Source organism: Protopterus annectens, chromosome 3.part0 (genome assembly GCF_019279795.1).
Source record: "Protopterus annectens isolate FY-2018-M chromosome 3.part0, PAN1.0, whole genome shotgun sequence".
Classification (NCBI taxonomy): Eukaryota; Metazoa; Chordata; order Ceratodontiformes; family Protopteridae; genus Protopterus; species Protopterus annectens.
The window spans coordinates 389,641,439-389,659,384 of NC_056731.1; the positions used below are offsets into that span (position 1 = coordinate 389,641,439).

General features: G+C 39.0%; 1 protein-coding gene across 2 annotated transcripts in view; it reads left to right on the top strand.

Annotated features, from left to right (window-relative positions):
* VPS41 (VPS41 subunit of HOPS complex) overlaps window positions 1–17,946 on the top strand; it is a 2,347,711-nt gene that overhangs the window by 850,173 nt on the left and 1,479,592 nt on the right. For both annotated transcript variants that reach the window (XM_044064839.1, XM_044064840.1), the window contains exon 5: window positions 12,848–12,922. In XM_044064839.1, the coding sequence (XP_043920774.1) occupies window positions 12,848–12,922 (75 nt within the window). The remainder of the gene's footprint in view (window positions 1–12,847; window positions 12,923–17,946) is intronic.

A 17,946-nucleotide genomic window follows, 5' to 3' on the forward strand; every position in this document is an offset into this window, starting at 1 on the left:
TTTGAAATAAAATTGCCAGGTTATCACTTAATAGCCGGAGGTTAGCCTTAAAGTAGTTCTTGAAATATTCCAGGTTCAGCTGGGGGTCCAGATTTAATTTTTACTGCAAAGGAGATCAATCTGTGGTCTGACCTTACCAGGGAAGACATTACAGTGGGGGGTATGCAACACACTCCCTTATTAGTGTGGTTGGTGTATTGACTATCTAGTTCATGGGGTTTGTATTTACAAAATCCAGGACTCTCTGTGCCTTTACATTTGGTGTCTTATAGGATTCCCAGTTAATGTTGGGACAATTAAAGTCACCCATGAGTATGGTATTGGGTTGGATCGTTAGAGTTTCTAATAAGTTCGAATACATGGTATCGGTTTCCCTGGTCATAGAGGGGGACCTGTAGCTGACAAGGAAGTGATTTGGGGTTTTGCCTATGGTGATTTGACCATGGAGCAGCTCAAGTGCATTGTCCTTTTTGACCAGCCTTGAGGTATATTTACTTCTGATAGAAATAGAGACAGCTCCACCTTTAGTCCCTGTCTGTATAGTAGATGGTTGGTCTAAATGCGTGGAAGTCATTATAACCTTGCCGTGTTGGTGTTCTCTCCACGGCTTTAAAGCATGTCTCAGTGACTGCACAGATATCTCTAGGCTGAAGAGAGCTTCTTGGGAGTGGAGTTTTTTTGTTTAGACTCCTAGCACTGAGCAGTAATGCCTTTAGATTTTCTTGGTTTTGATTTGCTGTGTCGGAAGTACTTTCAGTTTGGCATTGCCTAAAAAAGGCACTATGGGGGAAGACCGTGTTTTAGCTAATATGTGAAAGCCTAGAGGGGAGTGGTGCAGACCATCCCTGACAAAGCAGTGTGGTCTGTTGACCATCTCCTTCCAAGCTGACAAATATTGCACCCCCTTAGAGTGATACCAGAAATGAAGCCAATTATTAAAGTCCATCATCTTTTGATCGCATTGTGGCATCATCCTTGGAGAAGGTAAAATGCTGCTCAATGCTAGGCTCGTACCAGCCTGAGACACATATTCCAGGAGCTTTATAATGTCTCTCTTCATGTAGTCTAGGGAGGTCCATCTCAGGTCATTTATTCCCACATGGGCTATGATTGAGTCATACTGGTACTTGTGGTCTAATGACTTGAGTGCATGCATAATGTGGTGGATCATCCTAGCCACTGATAGGCAACTGACCGTGACTTACTCCATACTCAGCCTGGTGAGAAGGGACATCAGTGTGTCTCATGATGGATTCTCCAAAGACAAGAATGTTGGATTGTGTGGTGGCTTGCCTTATGAGCTTAGAGGTAGAGGCTCCATGAGATGTGGTGCTGTGTGTTGATGTGGGTGTTATTTTGAAAGAGTGCATTTGGGGCTGCTGAGGGTATTTGTTGCGTGTACTTCATCCAAGAGGTTTTGTGGTTTAGGAAGGTTACATTTAAGTGCCTCAGCATATGTGGGTGTATATGTCTGCTTTGAATTGTGTGTGATGGGTGCAGTGTGTGTACTACTGACAACCTTATTGACATTAGGAATACGTTTATGTGAGAGCTTTGCCTCCAGTGACATTTTGTAAATACATCTCTCACATACAATATCAGTTTGTTTGAGAATTAACTGGTTGTCAGTAAAGATGAGGCAATTTCTACATTGTGTCAGAATGCCCATATCCACCAAGCTGGTAACAAAGACAGTGGGAAAGTTCATATCAGTGGCAACAGACCCTTTTTATTGATTGGATAGCTGGAGTGAGAATATAAAGCAATGTCAGGAGTATTCGGTTTGCAACTCTGGGGACAGTGCTTGTCACTACAAACTAGATGTACTGTGTGTGCAGCTAGGTATTGGAGAAATTTCCATCGTGCTTTTACAGGAAAAATGTCACTCAAGGTGTCAGTCTGTACAGGGCACAACCAAACACTTGAAGGAAAACTAATACATAGACCCTGAAAATTTAAGGATGAAGTATTTAGGCAGATATTCTGAAGTTGGAAACAAATCTAGCAGTACTTACTGAAAACAAAGAATTAGCCTGTCAAGAATGATAAAAAGAGGGGAGTCGCATGAATGGCTACTGCTTGGCTGCTACTAGTGCTGGTCTCACCACAGCTTTACTCTGCTGGGATACAATGCTCCTTTGCTTCTTCTCTCACCAGAAGCAAAACATTAGCACCAATCCCAAGATGAGAAGCAGGCCACAGCCTGTTTGGTGATCCACAGTATTGTCCCAGATGATGCAAGGGTCTGTAGGCTAGATATAGCCTTCTCCTGGTAGATGCCTTGAATAGTAACCAGACTAATCAGGAATGTCAAGCACAGATACACACTGTCCAAGCAGAAACCGTCAGGAATCAATGCACTCTGCTTATTCTGTCACCGGGAGTAGGATATAAGCGCAAATTCCAGGCTGTCACCTGTGAAGCAGTTATTAGGCTTTCTGGTGATATGCAGTCTCCAGGAAATAATGTCCCTGTGCTCCTTCTCTCACCAAGAGAAAACAGAAACACTAATCCCAAGATGACTGCTGAGAGGCAGAATGTGGGCTCTCCAATAACTGGTGGTCTTGCAAAAGATGTTTCAGGGTAAGATGAAAAAATAGGCTAATATTATAAAAACTGCACTGTGCGCTATGCAGTTAGATATGAAAAGGGGGGTAACTAAAGTTTCAGCTGTCTAAGTGGAGAGCCACTAATTTTAAAAGAGCAAGATAGATTGAAAGGGGGTGGGCACTTTTTTCTGGCTCTATGGAATATAGTGGGATGGCCAATAAATTTAAATAGCTGAAAGGGAGTGATTTCACAAAATGATAATTTTCTGCTTACAACAGCCAGTGAAAAGGAAGAGAAAAGGGGATAGGTGATCAAATTAACGTAAGGGGCAGGTAACTAGAAAGACAGTTGTGTTTAAGCACACAGTAGCAACAGGGTGGGACGGTGGGAAAAAAATCTGTTTGACTCACAAGAGACAGAGTTGTGGTCTCTTTCCAAGTTTTAATATGCAATTCAAAGCAGAATACAAATAAAACACAGTGTAAAGAAAACAAATCACAGTATACAAAATAGAAGAAGGCAATAAAATAATACCAAAGACAAGAAATCAAAAACAAACTAACCTTTCCCTAACAGTAAGTTGCGTCAGAGTGTAGGTGAACTTTTTCAGGTTTCCCACCACTCTAGCACTTAACTGATTTTTTCTGAATGTCAGAGTGTAATCAGCAAGCTTCGTCCATTACATGTGTGTGTTACAAACTTTTAATTTCACTGCTGATTGCACTAGTAGTGAAGAGTGAGTAATATGATGTAATATGTTACTTTACTTTTATATGAATTATGATCTATCCATCTTTTAGTATAGAATCTTCAGTTTCCAAGTTAAACTTAACAGTGGTGTCACCCACAAGCTTGAAATAATCACAAGCTGCGGCAAGTGCCGCAGAATGCACACACATTTGTTGCGTTTCATTTCATTACCCCCAGGCACTTTACAAGTAAAACAAAACATAGATAAAAGCACATACAAATAATTAAAGCAAAAATATGAGTAAGATAAATAAGGTGACCATTAAAACTTTTCAGTAATCGAAGAGTATAGAGAGCCTACTTAAAACTGGTTGTGGAAATCTGCCTGTATGTCTCATGAGCTAGTGAATGTCACAAGAGAGTTGTCTACAAAGAGAATGAATGCTGACAGTAAAACTCTTTTCATCTTAGTAATTGCCAAAAGTCCTTTGTGGGATAAGAGTAAGAAATGGATAGGTTGGTAACGCACCAATAGCTGTTTTAAATCATTAGGACATGTCATACACATTTAATTTAGTAGTTATGCCTTGTACTCCAACTTGAAAGTGCCTTGAAGTCATTGAATATGCCACTGCAAGTGGAGTAATAGATTACAGATGAGAAATGACAGCTAGTTTTGCCTACATACAAACACTTACCTTCAAAGTAATCTTTTATTAAAGTGCTTAATAAAATGCACTTTAGAGTATGTGAAATAAACTAAAATGAAATAATAGGAAGTAATAAACTATGACATGCATAATAAAGGAAATATATATTACAATACAAAAATAAAGCATGAAAAAATTAAGTGTATCAAAGAAAAACAAATGCAAGCTGAAGTACATTTTGGATGACAGAACAATGAGGTCATGAGTCAGAATATATACTATTGGCTTAAACATGGAAAATAACATTCATACTTGAGTGGACAGGTTAGGCAGCATAGTAAAGTCTCCAAATGAAATGTTTTACAGTCTAATTGTGATCCGCGTAAAACAAAAGCTGACAGATTACAAACAGTTATTGTGAAAGTGTGAAGGTTGAAGCATAGATAGCCTTAGATGCGGAACATTTCAGTACTCCATTTAGGAAGAAACCATTGCTTGTATTTCTTAAATGAAAACATGAAGATTTCATGACTGATGAGGATTTTGCCAGGCTTGAACTTCAGTCAGGTCGTTATCTCCCAGTCAAGGATGTTCTCCATTCAGTTTTCCAAGGTATGGAGAGTTGCAGTACTTTGCTGACTGAAGGAGGGGTATAACTTGGGCACTGTGCTTGCTAAAAGTTGAAATGGTAAAAGATGTGTGACTGTAATGTTGTGGACATTCCTTCTGCATTTCATGCACATAAGTCTGAATAATGAAGTTAAAAGACAGGCTGAAGGAATGGCTTTCCTACATGAGATTTCTGTAGCCTGGGTTCAAAAGTAAATATACAGTGGATATAAAAAGTTTACACGCCCCTGTTAAAATGCCAGGTTTTTGTGATATAAAAAAAGGAGACAACAATAAATTTAAAAACGTTTCCCACCTTTAATGTGACCTATAACCTGTACAATTCAATTGAAAAACAAACAAATCTGTTAGGGGAAAAATATAAAAATATAAAAAAATAAAAAACTTACAGTACGCTGGTTGCCTAAGTGTGCACTAATACTTTGTTGTGTGTGCACACCCTTGAACTAATACTTTGTTGAAGCATCTTTTGATTTAATTACAGCATTCAGTCTTCTTGGATAGGAGTCTATCAGGATGGCACATCTTGACTTGGCAATATTTGCCCACTGTTACCTGCAGAAGTGCTCTAAATCTATCAGATTGTGAGGGCATCTCTTGTGCACAGCCCTCTTCAGGTCACCCCGCAGATTTTCTATTGGATTTAGGTCTGTGGCCTGGTTGGGCCATTCCAAAACTTGAATTTTCTTCTGGTGAAGCCATTCTTTTGTTGATTTGAATGTATGCTTGTGGTCATTGTCATGTTAAAAGGTGAAATTCCTCTTCACATTCAGCTTTCTAGCAGACACCTGCAGGTTTTTGGCTAAAAGTGACTGGTATTTGGAACTGTTCTTAATTCCCTCCACCGTGACTAAAGCCCCAGTTACAGCTGAAGAAAAGCAACCCCAAAGCATAATACTGCCACCATCAAGCTTCACCATGGGAATGGTGTTCTTTTGGTGATGCATAGTGTTGTTTTTGCACCAAACGTACCTTTTAGAATTGTACCCAAAAAGTTCAACCTTGGTCTCATCAGACCATAACACATTTTCTTACATGCTTTTGAGAGACTTGATGTATTGTTTTGCAAATTTTAGCCTGGCCTGGATGTTTTTCTGCATAAGAAAAGATGCTTCAACAAAGTATTAGTTCAAGGGTGTGCACACACAACAAAGTATTAGTTTAAGGGTGTGCACACTTAGGCAACCAGCGTACTGTAAGTTTTTTATTTTTTTATATTTTTCCCCTAACAGATTTGTTTGTTTTTCAGTTGAATTGTACAGGTTATAGGTCACATTAAAGTTGGGAAAAGTTTTGACGTGATTTATTGCAGTCTCATTTTTTTATATCACAAAAACCTGGCATTTTAACAGAGGTGTGCAAACTTTTTATGTCCACTGTAAGTATTGGGTTTAATATGGGATACATGGACCTAACATTATTTTATGTGCCCCATATTGGCAAGCAGCCAGTTTTTTATTTATTTTTTTTTTTAATTTCTCCAAGTCTTTCGGGTTTCTAATACCATAATGGGAATGGACCCCATTCTCAAGTCAAAGTTTGATTAAAGTTCATGAAATTAGTATTGTTTCAGTCTTTGATTTTACCAAGAAGTGCTCTTCACAGCACCCACATTGTGCCCAGTAGTGACTCCTGCACTTCATATGATGTTGCATGTATCGGTAACATGTCTAAGTCCGATTGTAAATTATTTTCATAAGTCCTGTTGCTCCTACTACTACTGGAATTGTCTAGGTATTCTTCATCCACATTGCTCTAATTTCTGCCTGTAAATCCTGATATTTTATGACTTTGTGTGTGTCTCAGTGCATAAGACACTGTAGTCACTGGGTGTAGCAATTTCAGTGATCAATACTACTTTTGTCTTCTTTTCATGGACTACTCTATCTGGTTTTCTTGCATCTGTTTTTTGAGCTGCTGGTAATTGGTGATCTCATGTGGTATAAACTTCATCATTTTCTAGAATGCTCTGTGGCTGATGTTTCTAATGCTTCTCAGCTTCTTCAGTATTATAATGTTTGCACAGCCCCCAGTGCCACAATCTTGCCATATTATTATGCCTTTCAGTATACAGTCCTTCTACCATTAGTATATCACAACCAGCATCAAGATGTGCAACAGTTTCCGATTCTTTTTTTTTACAAAACCTACATTTGTCTGTTTCTCCCACATGTTCAATGGACTTTGTAAACCAACATTTACGTAATCCACTGTCTGAGGCTTGCCAATATTAACTTTTCATCTTTTGGTTTAAATTCACCTATCTTTAGCCATTTCTGCATTCGATCGTGATCAACATGAGGTTGTTCCAAGTGTTTTCTTTACTTGCAACTAATTTGTACATTTTCCAAATGTCTTGCCTTCTCATCTTAACCTTCACCTTACATTCTATCTTTCCTTTGGTTTTTGGCACATTCAGTTGCTGCCTGATTTTTATCTACTTCTGTTTTAATTTTCATTCCCGCTCGACAGAGATATGCTTCAGGTAAACTAAGCAGGGAAGTCATCTTAAACTTATTCTTCTCATGTTTAAAGCTTTCACTACATTTGGGTCTTGTGAGGTCAGCAGATATGTATGCAGTCCTACAAATGTACATCTGTACATGCAATCAATTTCGAGGAGGGAATGGAGAATATATACTCTTGGTAAGCACTGATTTTTATAAATCATTTGATGAGTATAAAGCATCCCTCTTGTTTTCCTGTCCAACTGATCCCAACACCTTTAAGTTTGGACAGGAAGAGCAAATTGGTTTATAGCCTGGACTTTGTCCCTAGATGTCAGCACTGTTTTTAGTATTAATTTTAATCTTCTAAAAATATACTTTACTAAGTTTTATTGTTGATCATTCATCAATTCCCAAATATTTATATGCTCCCTCTTGCTCAAGTTCCTTTATATGACATTCCTGTCCCAGGCAGACATTTTCTTGGTGCTGCAGCTTTCCTTCTTTAAAGTTTGCTTTTACAAGTTTATCAAGACCAAATTACATTCTTATCATCATCCCCCTTTTTTTGCATATTTCTACATGGGATCATGGTATCATGTTAACTATCGCCAACTCTCTCAATTCAGTGCCACCCTCCTGTCTTCTTCAACATTCATGCCTGTCGCAGATCTTCTTTCACACAATCCATCCACCTCCTTGCTGTATGTCCTTGCTTCCTCTTACCATCTTCCTGTCTGTCCCAAATCTTCCTCACCAGATTGTCTTTTGCTTTTCTGCACATTTATCCAAACCACCATAATCTGTTCTCTTTGATCTTTTCTGCAATTGGAGCTACTTTGGTTTCTGCTCTTATGTTCTCATTTCTTCGTCTGTCCCACAGTGTGCATCCTACTACCCTTCTCAGGCACTTCATTTCCATCGCCTCTAGCTTCTTCAACTGTTCTGCCTTTACTGCCCAGGTGTCTGTACCATACAGTTGTACTGGTCACACCATTGTCTTGTACACCTTACTTTTCATCTTCTTTGGCATTGTTCTGTCATAGACTACACCCGACACTCCATGCCAGTTTGCTGCAGTCCTTCTGATTCTAGCTTTGACCTCTTCATTCAGACTTCCCTTCTCCTCAACCACCCCTCCCAGATAGTTGAAGCTGTTTACCTGTTCCACTATCTTCCCTTCTATCTCTGTTGTCAGCTTCTTCTGAGTTCCCCAGTTTGCTGCCATTACCACTGTCTTATCTGTGCTTAGTTTCATCCCATGTGCCTTCAGTTTTGCATTCCATTCTCCTATCCTTTGCTGAAGTTCTAGCTCAGAGTCTGCCTGTAATGCCACATTGTCTGCATACAGCAACTTTGTTCTGTCCCCTCCGACCTGTTTGCTAATGTAGTTTATCACCAGTATGAACAGCAGTGGGCTCAGAGCTGAACCCTGGTGTGCACTCACTCCCACTGGGAACCCCTCTGTGAGGCCGAACACTGTTCGTACTTGAGTCATTGGGTCCTTGTACATAGGTTGCACTAATTCTACCAGTGTTTCTGGGACTTCAAACCACTGCAGTTACTGCCCAGATCAGCTTTCTTGGGACCTTGTCATATGCTTTCTCCAAGTTTAGGAATGCCCAGTTGGACTCTCTCCTCATCTCTAGCTTCTTCTCAAGTATCTGTGTCACTGCAAACATCGGGTCAATTGTGCTGCATCCTGATCTGAATTCGAACTGCTCATCTCCAGTCTTAACATTCTACTACTCTACGTATCTGTTTATCACTCACCCTGTCCTGAACTTTCATGCAGTGTGAGAGGAGTTTGATGCCTGTGCACTGTCCACAGTTGCGGATTTCCCCTTTGTTCTTGTAAAAAAAAATGCCATTCTTATATCATCTGAAAAAATTTTGACCACTTGCAGTTGTGCTCCCATTTCCTCTTCTGATCAACTTTACAGTATTAAATCGTCCACAAAAAAGAAGCTAAGAAGTCTTTACACTTTGTTTTTTTCTGGGGGACAAATTGTAGGCATGACCTAGTCTATTAAGTAGACAGCTTAATAGGTTAAGAGCAAGACAAAAGAGCAGCAGTGACAGAGTGATCCTGGAATTTGTTTGTGTCTTTCGGCTTTTCCCGGTTAGGGGTCACCACAGCGGAACTCCAGTCTGCTAATGATTGGCAGTAGAGTTTTACGTGCTGGCTTGCCGGGCCTAACGCACAACCTTCAACGAAGGAATGCCCATTCATGCATGTCACCACACAGAAGACGCTCTAACTGAGAATCGAATGGGCAACGTCTAACTGTGAGGTGACAATGCTACCGCAGCACCACCACCGCAGTCTAGAGTGATCCTGGAATATACCCTTTAAATTTTTATCCCAGAATAATAACTTGTCCTTTATCATGGTTTAACTGCAAAGTGGTTTGCCACTGTTTCATGGTCACTGTAATGTAGTTGATCAGTGTAGGGTGTATCTTATACATTTTTAAGCACTCTTTTATCCGTGAATGTGGAATACTGTCAAATGCTTTTTTGTAGTCTGTCCATGCCATACTTGGATTCTTCCCCTTTTTTCAGTTCTCCATTATGACTTTATTTAACTACAAATGATCCTTTGTTCCATACGACTTTCTTGTTCTATTGTCATGATTGAGTTTTTTGTATAAATGACAATAAATTCTGTCAACATCAATTCCAATGTGTAGTTTATACATCGTCAGAAGGCAAGCTATTGGTGTATAGTTTCTAGGATAACTTGTGGTGTATAGTTTCTAGGATAGTGTGCAGGTTCACTCTTTAGTAATATTGTTTTTCCTGTTGGTAACCAGGTAGGAGGTGTCTGTTAGGGGTGCACATATAAATAGTTCTTACTCATGGCTAAATCTTCATGTAAAGATGTTAATACTTTTAGCCAGAAATTAGGTACTGCATCTGGGCCAGGGGTTTTCCAGTTAGGAGCTTTTCTTAACTTTGTTTCAATCTCTCTGGCCATTACTTAATCCCATTTCATATCCTGTACATTTGAACTTCTTATTCTTTATTCTTTCTTTTACTACTTCTATCCATTCAGCATCTTTGTTGCCTTCCAGAGGATCTTTATAGGTATTTCTTCAAGATGTATCTATTTCTTCTATTTTGGTGGTGTTTGTTTCGTTTGCCTTGTTTCCCAATTCTCTATAAAACTTTTTGGGGTTATCAATAAATTGCTTATTTTATACTTTTCCTTTATATTTCTCTGAATATCTTCTAAGTTTTTCTGCTTGTGCTGATATTTTTAGTTTATTATTTGTGATAGTGCACGATACATCCTCATCTGTTCTGATACTGTGCATTGCTTTTATCACATCTACCTTACTGAATATTTTTGTTGATGTGTTCCTTCTTCTATACTCAGTGACACTTCTTATCCTAATTGCTTTATAGATTTCTCCAGTTGATCCTTCCATGATAACATTTGAGTTCTGTCCTTCCTTTCCCTTACTGCCCTGTGTTTTGTGGTAAGACTTTATCTGTTATTAATTTTATAATTTAGCTGCACAGTAATATATCCTATTTACTTCTGATCTTAACATGTTTGTCCATCTCTGTTACATCAAGCAACTTGACTCTTGGATCATTTTCTTCTAAACTGAGGGCGCATTCTTTGTTCTCCATCTCCTGTGGGCATTCTACAGAAAGATCCAGCGCATGTCCCTGTGCCACATTACCTCCAGTTTCATTCTGTGTCATCTGTTGGCCTTTCATATTGGAACTCACTGGCCTATTACTCCACAACTTTGACTGTGTCAAATTTGTCACTGTTTCCTGTTCCTTTCCTTGTGGTGCAACTCCAACTGAACTTTTATTTATATATTTATTTATATTATTTTATTTAACATTTGTTTATCAGGAAAATCTGACTGGGACAGAGCCCATTTTCAGAGGAGGCCTGGGGAGAAATGCTCCAGACGAAGGTCTTTGGAATGTGGGAGGAAACAGGAACACCCAGAGGAAATCCAAGTTAACACATTGGGGACATGCAGACTCTGTACAGGAGGCGCCACAGCTGAGAATTGAACCAGAGAACGTCTTACTGTGAGGCAACAACGCTAACCACTGTGCCGCCCTTTTGTACTGGTTTCCCATGAAAGGCTCCAAAGTGTTTCCATATGGAAACTGATCAGGTGTTTCCCGCTCTACTAATTTGAGGTTACATTGCTGTATCCTGTTTTGATGTTATCAGAGTTAGTTTTTCTACACTAAATCTTTCACTTCAGAGGTAATCCATAACCTCAGTTTCTGTTTCTTTAACTTCTGCATTACTAATCTTCTGTTCTACTTTCCCTCCTTGTTATCTTATTTTTTTTTATATACTAAAATTTTCCATATCTGCATGCCTTTACCTGTTTTTCTCTTTGAATATCTTTGGGGCTGCTTTTTTGTATTGATTAATTTGGCTTTCTCCTTTGCATAAATATTGCATCATATCAGATCGATCTTTCTTTCCCATGTCCATATTTCTTTTTTATACCCTTTGGAAATCTCTAGATTTTGTTCTTTGTTTTCACACTTCCTGAGTTGCTTCTTTTTCCAAATGACCCAAGGTTTCTTGGGCTATATAATGTTTTTCATAAATCTGTTGTATTACTGGGCACACATTTTTATTTGAAGCTTCTGACAGTTTTTTATGCAACTATTTTTCTTTCCTCTAATTTCCTCTTGATCTTTCTGTAAATCTTCTGTCTGGAAATTCTGGGCTTCTTGCGTAGTAGTAACAGTGCATAATTTATATCTTATTCTCAATATTCTACTCTATCATCTGTATGGTTCTGTTTTGGCCTATCAGTTTTTGGTGATTTTTGTGGACTGCTACTTCCTTCTACAACAAGGGGGACCATTCCCCCCCCTGAGCCTGGCCTAGCCCCATTATAGGAATTTTTCTGTGTCTTGAGGATTCTACATTGTCATTTTTTCCAGTCCTGGCACCAGTGCACCTACCAGGATTGGGCACGTTTTAATCCTAGGTCCAGTGCTTCCAGCTATCTTTATTATTTTAACATACTTCTTTCCATGATATATGCTGTCTGCATGTCAGTGCCATCTTGGTGAGATTTTGTGAAAAAGCAGGGTCTACCTTGTGAAAGTACTCCCAAGACTTGAGGATGATTTAAATTCCAGCAATACAACTCTCCTTTGCTGCTGATTTATCATCTCTCCATTCGGACCCCTTGCTCCAGGTGTATGGGCCATCTCATGCTCTTGTAAGTCTAGTTCATTGCATAGGACATGTGTTTTTATTAACTACAGAAAAAGACAGAAAAAATGTTTGGAAGTTCAGTGCCTTCTATCTTAACCTCTTGCCATGCAAGCAGCATGTATTATTTCCATGGACATGACAAAGTGTCCAGCTAGATATGGTAAGATGTTGTCTCCACAATGCAGTGTAAAACAGTGAAAAATTCTGGGAGATCATCTGCTCTAGGAGGAATTCATAATTCTTTCAAAGCATTACTGAAAGGGTTGGCTGTTCAAGAGAACTAAAAGATGAAAGGGAGAAGAACACTGAAGCAATCATTCTCATCTTAAATAAGTTGTACATATTTCCCATACAAATGGGGGGGGGGTATAATGAGTCAGCATGTGTGTCTGTTGACAGTTGCATGATATAAACATCATGGTAAAGTGTGATTCTGGAAATGTTTATTTCGACTTGCATGCTTCATTTTATTAACTTATTTGTTTTTGCTATTTTTCCCCGCCCTGGTAGCTGTTGTCGCTAAGCATATGTAGACATCTTTTGGCATAATTTATTTTTACTTTTAAAGATGTATCAGCAATAGCTACAAATAAGATGTCAGTGTTGTCACAATTTTATGAAGTATTAAATCTGATATGAAATGTTTTCCACTTTAGAGCTCTGTGAAGATAAATCAGATCAGCCTAGATGATGGCGGAGACTATATTGGTGTCTGTTGTGAAGATGGCAAGGTAGGTCTACATTCTTTAAATAGCTGTAGTTATGGACCTTTTTGGCCACTAGACAGTCAGCTGATTGTTGCGTATTCAGTGTATTAGCATCATTAATCTTATATCTGCCTGAAGAGTTTGTAAATATGTCTGCCAGTCCCTTCCATTTTGCAGAGTAGTGAAACAGAAGCACGTAATACTGTTAACGTGCAGCAGTGAATGTGTAAGACAATGCTGCCCCCATGCCTTCAGTTACTGAAGTTGTACATTAAATTTCTGTGTTTCATGATGTCTTGCTGCAGTTTATTTGACAGTTGCAAAATAAACATAATGTCTTAGTATGCTATTATATGTGTTTAAAAATATTACGTACCTTGTTTGGCATCAGCTCGTTTAATAAGACAAGTACCAGAAATGAGTCTATGACAGAGTGTGGACAGCAATATTTATTCAAGTCCCTGAGGTTTAGAGAAGGGAATCTGTTTAGTAAATGTTTTTTATATGGAGTGTCTCCTGTTACCTGCTTTCTTGAACAGCACCATTTTGTTGTCTTCATTTTTATTTAAAACACATCATTTACTAGTCACCCTTGTTTCCAAATGAAATGTTTATCTGGCAGAAAGCGGTTGCAGTGCATCACTTTAAAATTTTAGCTTTTTTTCCTTTCTTCGTGAACTAATGTGTGAGAATTGCATTTTTAAGTTTAACTTCCTTGTCATACCCATAGTTAATGCATTATTGCAGTAGCTTAGCGTTTTCTTTGTAGGAGGAGAAACTCCATCTGTTTTAAATTTGCTGCATAAGTAATGTACTGTTGCATATGTACTTTGTATAAGCAAAAGAAATCACAGCTCAGCAGTTTGTAAACATTATGAGTAGTAGCTATCATTGGAACATTACTTACTTTGATTAATGAACAAATTAATTAATTGCATCATTAGATGGTAAAGCTTTTTAACATTGTTAACAAAAAAATAGAAAATTTAGGTTCAGGTTCCAAAATACTTGCTCGTAAATTACATACTTTGATGTAAACTTGCCATGATTCCAAAAGACTTGCTCTTGGTGTAAGTGACATACTGTAAAGCCTATCTAAAAAGCAGGGTTACACTGGAATGAGCCACTTTTATTTATTTTACATTTGTTGACCAGGATAGTCAATCTGGGCATAATAGCCCCTTTTCAGTGGAGGCCCAGTGAAGTAGACGCAATTTTAGATTATAAAGATTACAATCACACTGGGATTAAGGATGCAAGCCTTTAAGGAGAATAACAATAATCTTACAGAATATTATATCCATAAAGTAGCAGAAGGTATTCTAAGAACTGAGCCAACACGAGAATGGAGAAAGGAGATTCTGTCAATAGGGATGACTGCAATTAAGGATATAGACAATAGACAAGAAGGGGCTGGGATTTATTGGAGAAAATTGGCAAAGGAACCAAGGTATTGGGAGCAAATAACTAGAGAGGGAAAGGTAATAGAATGGGAGGAGGCCAAGAATTTATTTGGACTGAAGTTTAGAGATTGCCTTCCCTTTCAAGGATTGGTATTAGAGTATAGGCAAAGAGAAAGAAATAGGAGGGTCATAAATGAAAGGCCAGCACTGGTAGAGTTTTAGTAGAATCTAGAAGAGAAGCTCCCATTAAAAAAGGAATAATTAGTAAATCAAACAAAATATTGCATGATAACTATAAGAATCAATCAGAGGAGGTTAGAAAGGATTGGGAAGAGAAACTGGATAAGCAATTTGCAACAAAACAATGGGAAAGTATATGTATGTCTTCCCAAATATGCATCAAAATCTAGAAGATTTAGGATTTTTGCTTGGAAATGTTTACATAGATATTTTTATACCCCAAGTAGCCTCCAGAGAATTTTTCCTCAGGTAGACAGCAAATGTTGCAGGTGTGACAGGGAACCCCAAGTAGGCTCCAGAGAATTTTCCTCAGATAGACAGCAAATGTTGGAGGTGTAACTGGGAAGAAAGCGGTAGTTGAGAACATATTTTCCGGGAGTGTGGTGGGTTTGCAGACTTTAAGGATTCCTTGAGAGATGCACTGTCAAGATGCTGGGTGGGTGGAGTGATGTGACGAGGGAGATGATTTTTCTGAGCTGTGATACAGAATCAGAATTGCCTAGACATGGTACAGCCTTGCTGTGTCTAATTATGGTGGCTGACAAAAAAACAATTACTAGAAAATGGAAATCAAAATCTAAACCAACTATATTAAAAGTAGTGAATAAATTAGCAGAGATAAAACAACTGAAATTGAGATCTTTAGAAAAGGATATGAGCAAACTGCATAGGAAAAACATGGGAATTGTGGGAAGAATACATACAGGAAAGGAATGAAGTTTAAAAGAAGGCAGAACTTAAATGAGCTATGTAATGCTTGACTGAAAATGACCAAGTAGATTATAAGTGATGTATAATGTTGACAAATGGGAGTGTGTGTTGGTATGGTTTGTGATGTAAAATACTTAGAACTAGGATTGTGTCATGTGGTTTGTTTTCATTTATATAAATGCATGCTTATGTTGTAAGTGATGGTTTGACAAATATGTTTCTTGTTTAAAAAAGAGTGAATTTAATAATTTATGTAATGCTGGAATTAAATAATGTATATAATGTTGCTTAAGTTGTGTAATATATAGCAATAAATGTGAAGTATAATGTTTGTTGATGTTAATTTGTCAATACAGTTTGATTACTTTTGTATAAATGTAAATTTGCTTATGCCAGAAGTGATAATTCAATAAAGGTGTTTAAAAAAGATTACAATTATAGAGTAAACGAGTTATGTAACAATTACTGTAAAGTACAAGATACTGGGTGTGTTACAAAGTTGCAGTCGAATGTTTTTACAGAAGTTTCCTTACATGGGAAGGAAAACAATTCCTGTATATGCCAGAGAGTACAACAGGAAATTTGTATTTGCAATATTTCATGAGTTTCTTTCTAAGTAAAATAAGTAGTAATTTATACAAGAGGCTCAAAAACATAATTATGGATGTTTGTGTACAATTAACCTGGAGAAAGGCACTGACAGATCCAGAATTGTCTTAAGTGATTGAGCTGTGACTTAAAAGATTGTGGTTCTTTAATTTGCTTTGAGGGGTATTTGGTTCCAGATTTTAGAGACATCATTAGAGTAGAATGCATCCCCTGCTGTATTTGATAATTTAGTAATAGCATAGATTTATCCATAGATTTTGGATTTCTACTTTGTTTGAAGGTGTAGACTAAACATTTCAGGTCTGTACAATTTTTTAGTCATATATTAAGTTATGCATGATTAAAAGCTGGGATTAGTGTAACATGTTGAATAGTTTGACCTAGTTCATCAATTGGAGAGCATGACTCTGGTAAGTGCAGTAAGAAGAGTTTGCAGTAAGATTTGCGATTTTGTTATACCACTGCTCAAGATGTCCTTCAAGGATGCATCTGCAGTCCTCAAATGGGTTGTCCTGCCTCAGGCAGCCCTTCGGTCGGCCGGATTCCAAAGTCTGGGTCTGGCCTCGGCTGATGTCGCACTTCACCCGACGTCATAGCTGCAGTTCAGCGGGTATAAAGGCGTCAGCCGACGCCATTTTCCTCAGTCTTTCTTGCCGCGTGGCGCCCAAAGCAGAAACTGTTCGCAAGTGCCGGTCTTTCAGAACCAGAGATTGCTACTACCGAAGACTTCTAAAAAGCTAAGTACCCCGTTGGGGACTCTTTCTTGCCTCAGCCGATGTCAGAAAAAGTGAATAACTGTTTAACTTGTGGGAAACAAATACCTCATAAAGATTTCCACTCTTACTGCCTACCTTGTTTAGGCCCAGACCACGACGTAGCAGCTTGTCTAGCCTGTGCTTCTTTCAACCGACGGACACTTAGACGTCGGTCGGAATTTGCTGAGGAGTTTTTCGGCTCCGCTTTTGCTTACAACATGCCGCCGGAAACTCCGACTTCACAATTAGCTAAAAAGCGCAAGGAAAAGGACCGACACTCGCGGTCCGCGGTTTCGGCCGAAACCGTGGTTAAGTCAATCCCGGGTGTCTCGGTTTCGGCTGAAACCGAGTCCTCGGTTCTTCCTTCGGCCGAAAGCTTGCCTCCCACCGAGGCCTCATCCAGCATGGCTGAATCTGCTACTGAAATTCCACCTGCTCTTACAGGTTCACAGGATTTATCTGATACTATCCCTTTAGATATATCCACTCCTGCACATGGAGCTGCTAGGCCCCCTGCATCCATGTCGATTAAGGCTTTTGCCAGGGCTAAAGCAGCAAAATCAACCAAGACTGTGCCTGCTAAGACCCCCTCTCACAGGCCTAGCTCTAGTACTCAAATGCTTAGTCTAGCAGAGGATCTCATTTCTTTGATCAGGGGATCCCAACCTCACCCTGACAGGGCCTCTCACTCACCTCCAGAGAAGAGGCCTAGAGCAGAGCCCCCTGAGCCAGTTTCTTCAGATTACTCTTCTGATGATTCAGAAAATACAAACCCTCCAGAAGGCCCTTATTCTCCTTATGAGGACTCTGATGCAGAAGACTCCATTCCTTCTGCCTCTCCGCCTGAGGAATTTTCTTTGGGGAAACCTTGCATGCTATGAGGGAACAATTTCAATGGCAGGGCCAGGATTTTTCAGACTCTAGGAAAAGGCTTAGGACCTTTTGCATTTGCCACAGCATAGGCCTTTAGCCATTCCTCCAGTACTTACTGTTGTGGATGATGCATTTAATGATGCTTGTACTGCTCCTGATTCACTTCCTCCGGCCCCTGCTAAGCCCGACAGGTACTACAGGGTTCAGGACACACATTATCATTTGTATAAGGCTCCTTTTGCAGATCCTGAAACTATTTCACAGGGACCCAAGGCTGTAGCAGCTACCTCTGCCAAAAACCCCCTCCCCTCTGAAAGGGAATCTAGGGCCTTGGAGAGATGGGGTAAAAAAGTTTATACTTCTGCTACTCTTTCGGCTAGGGCCTTAAACTGTCAATTCCACATGATTCAGTATCAGGAATTTATGTTAGATCAGTTAACTAAAAAACTGTCCTCGC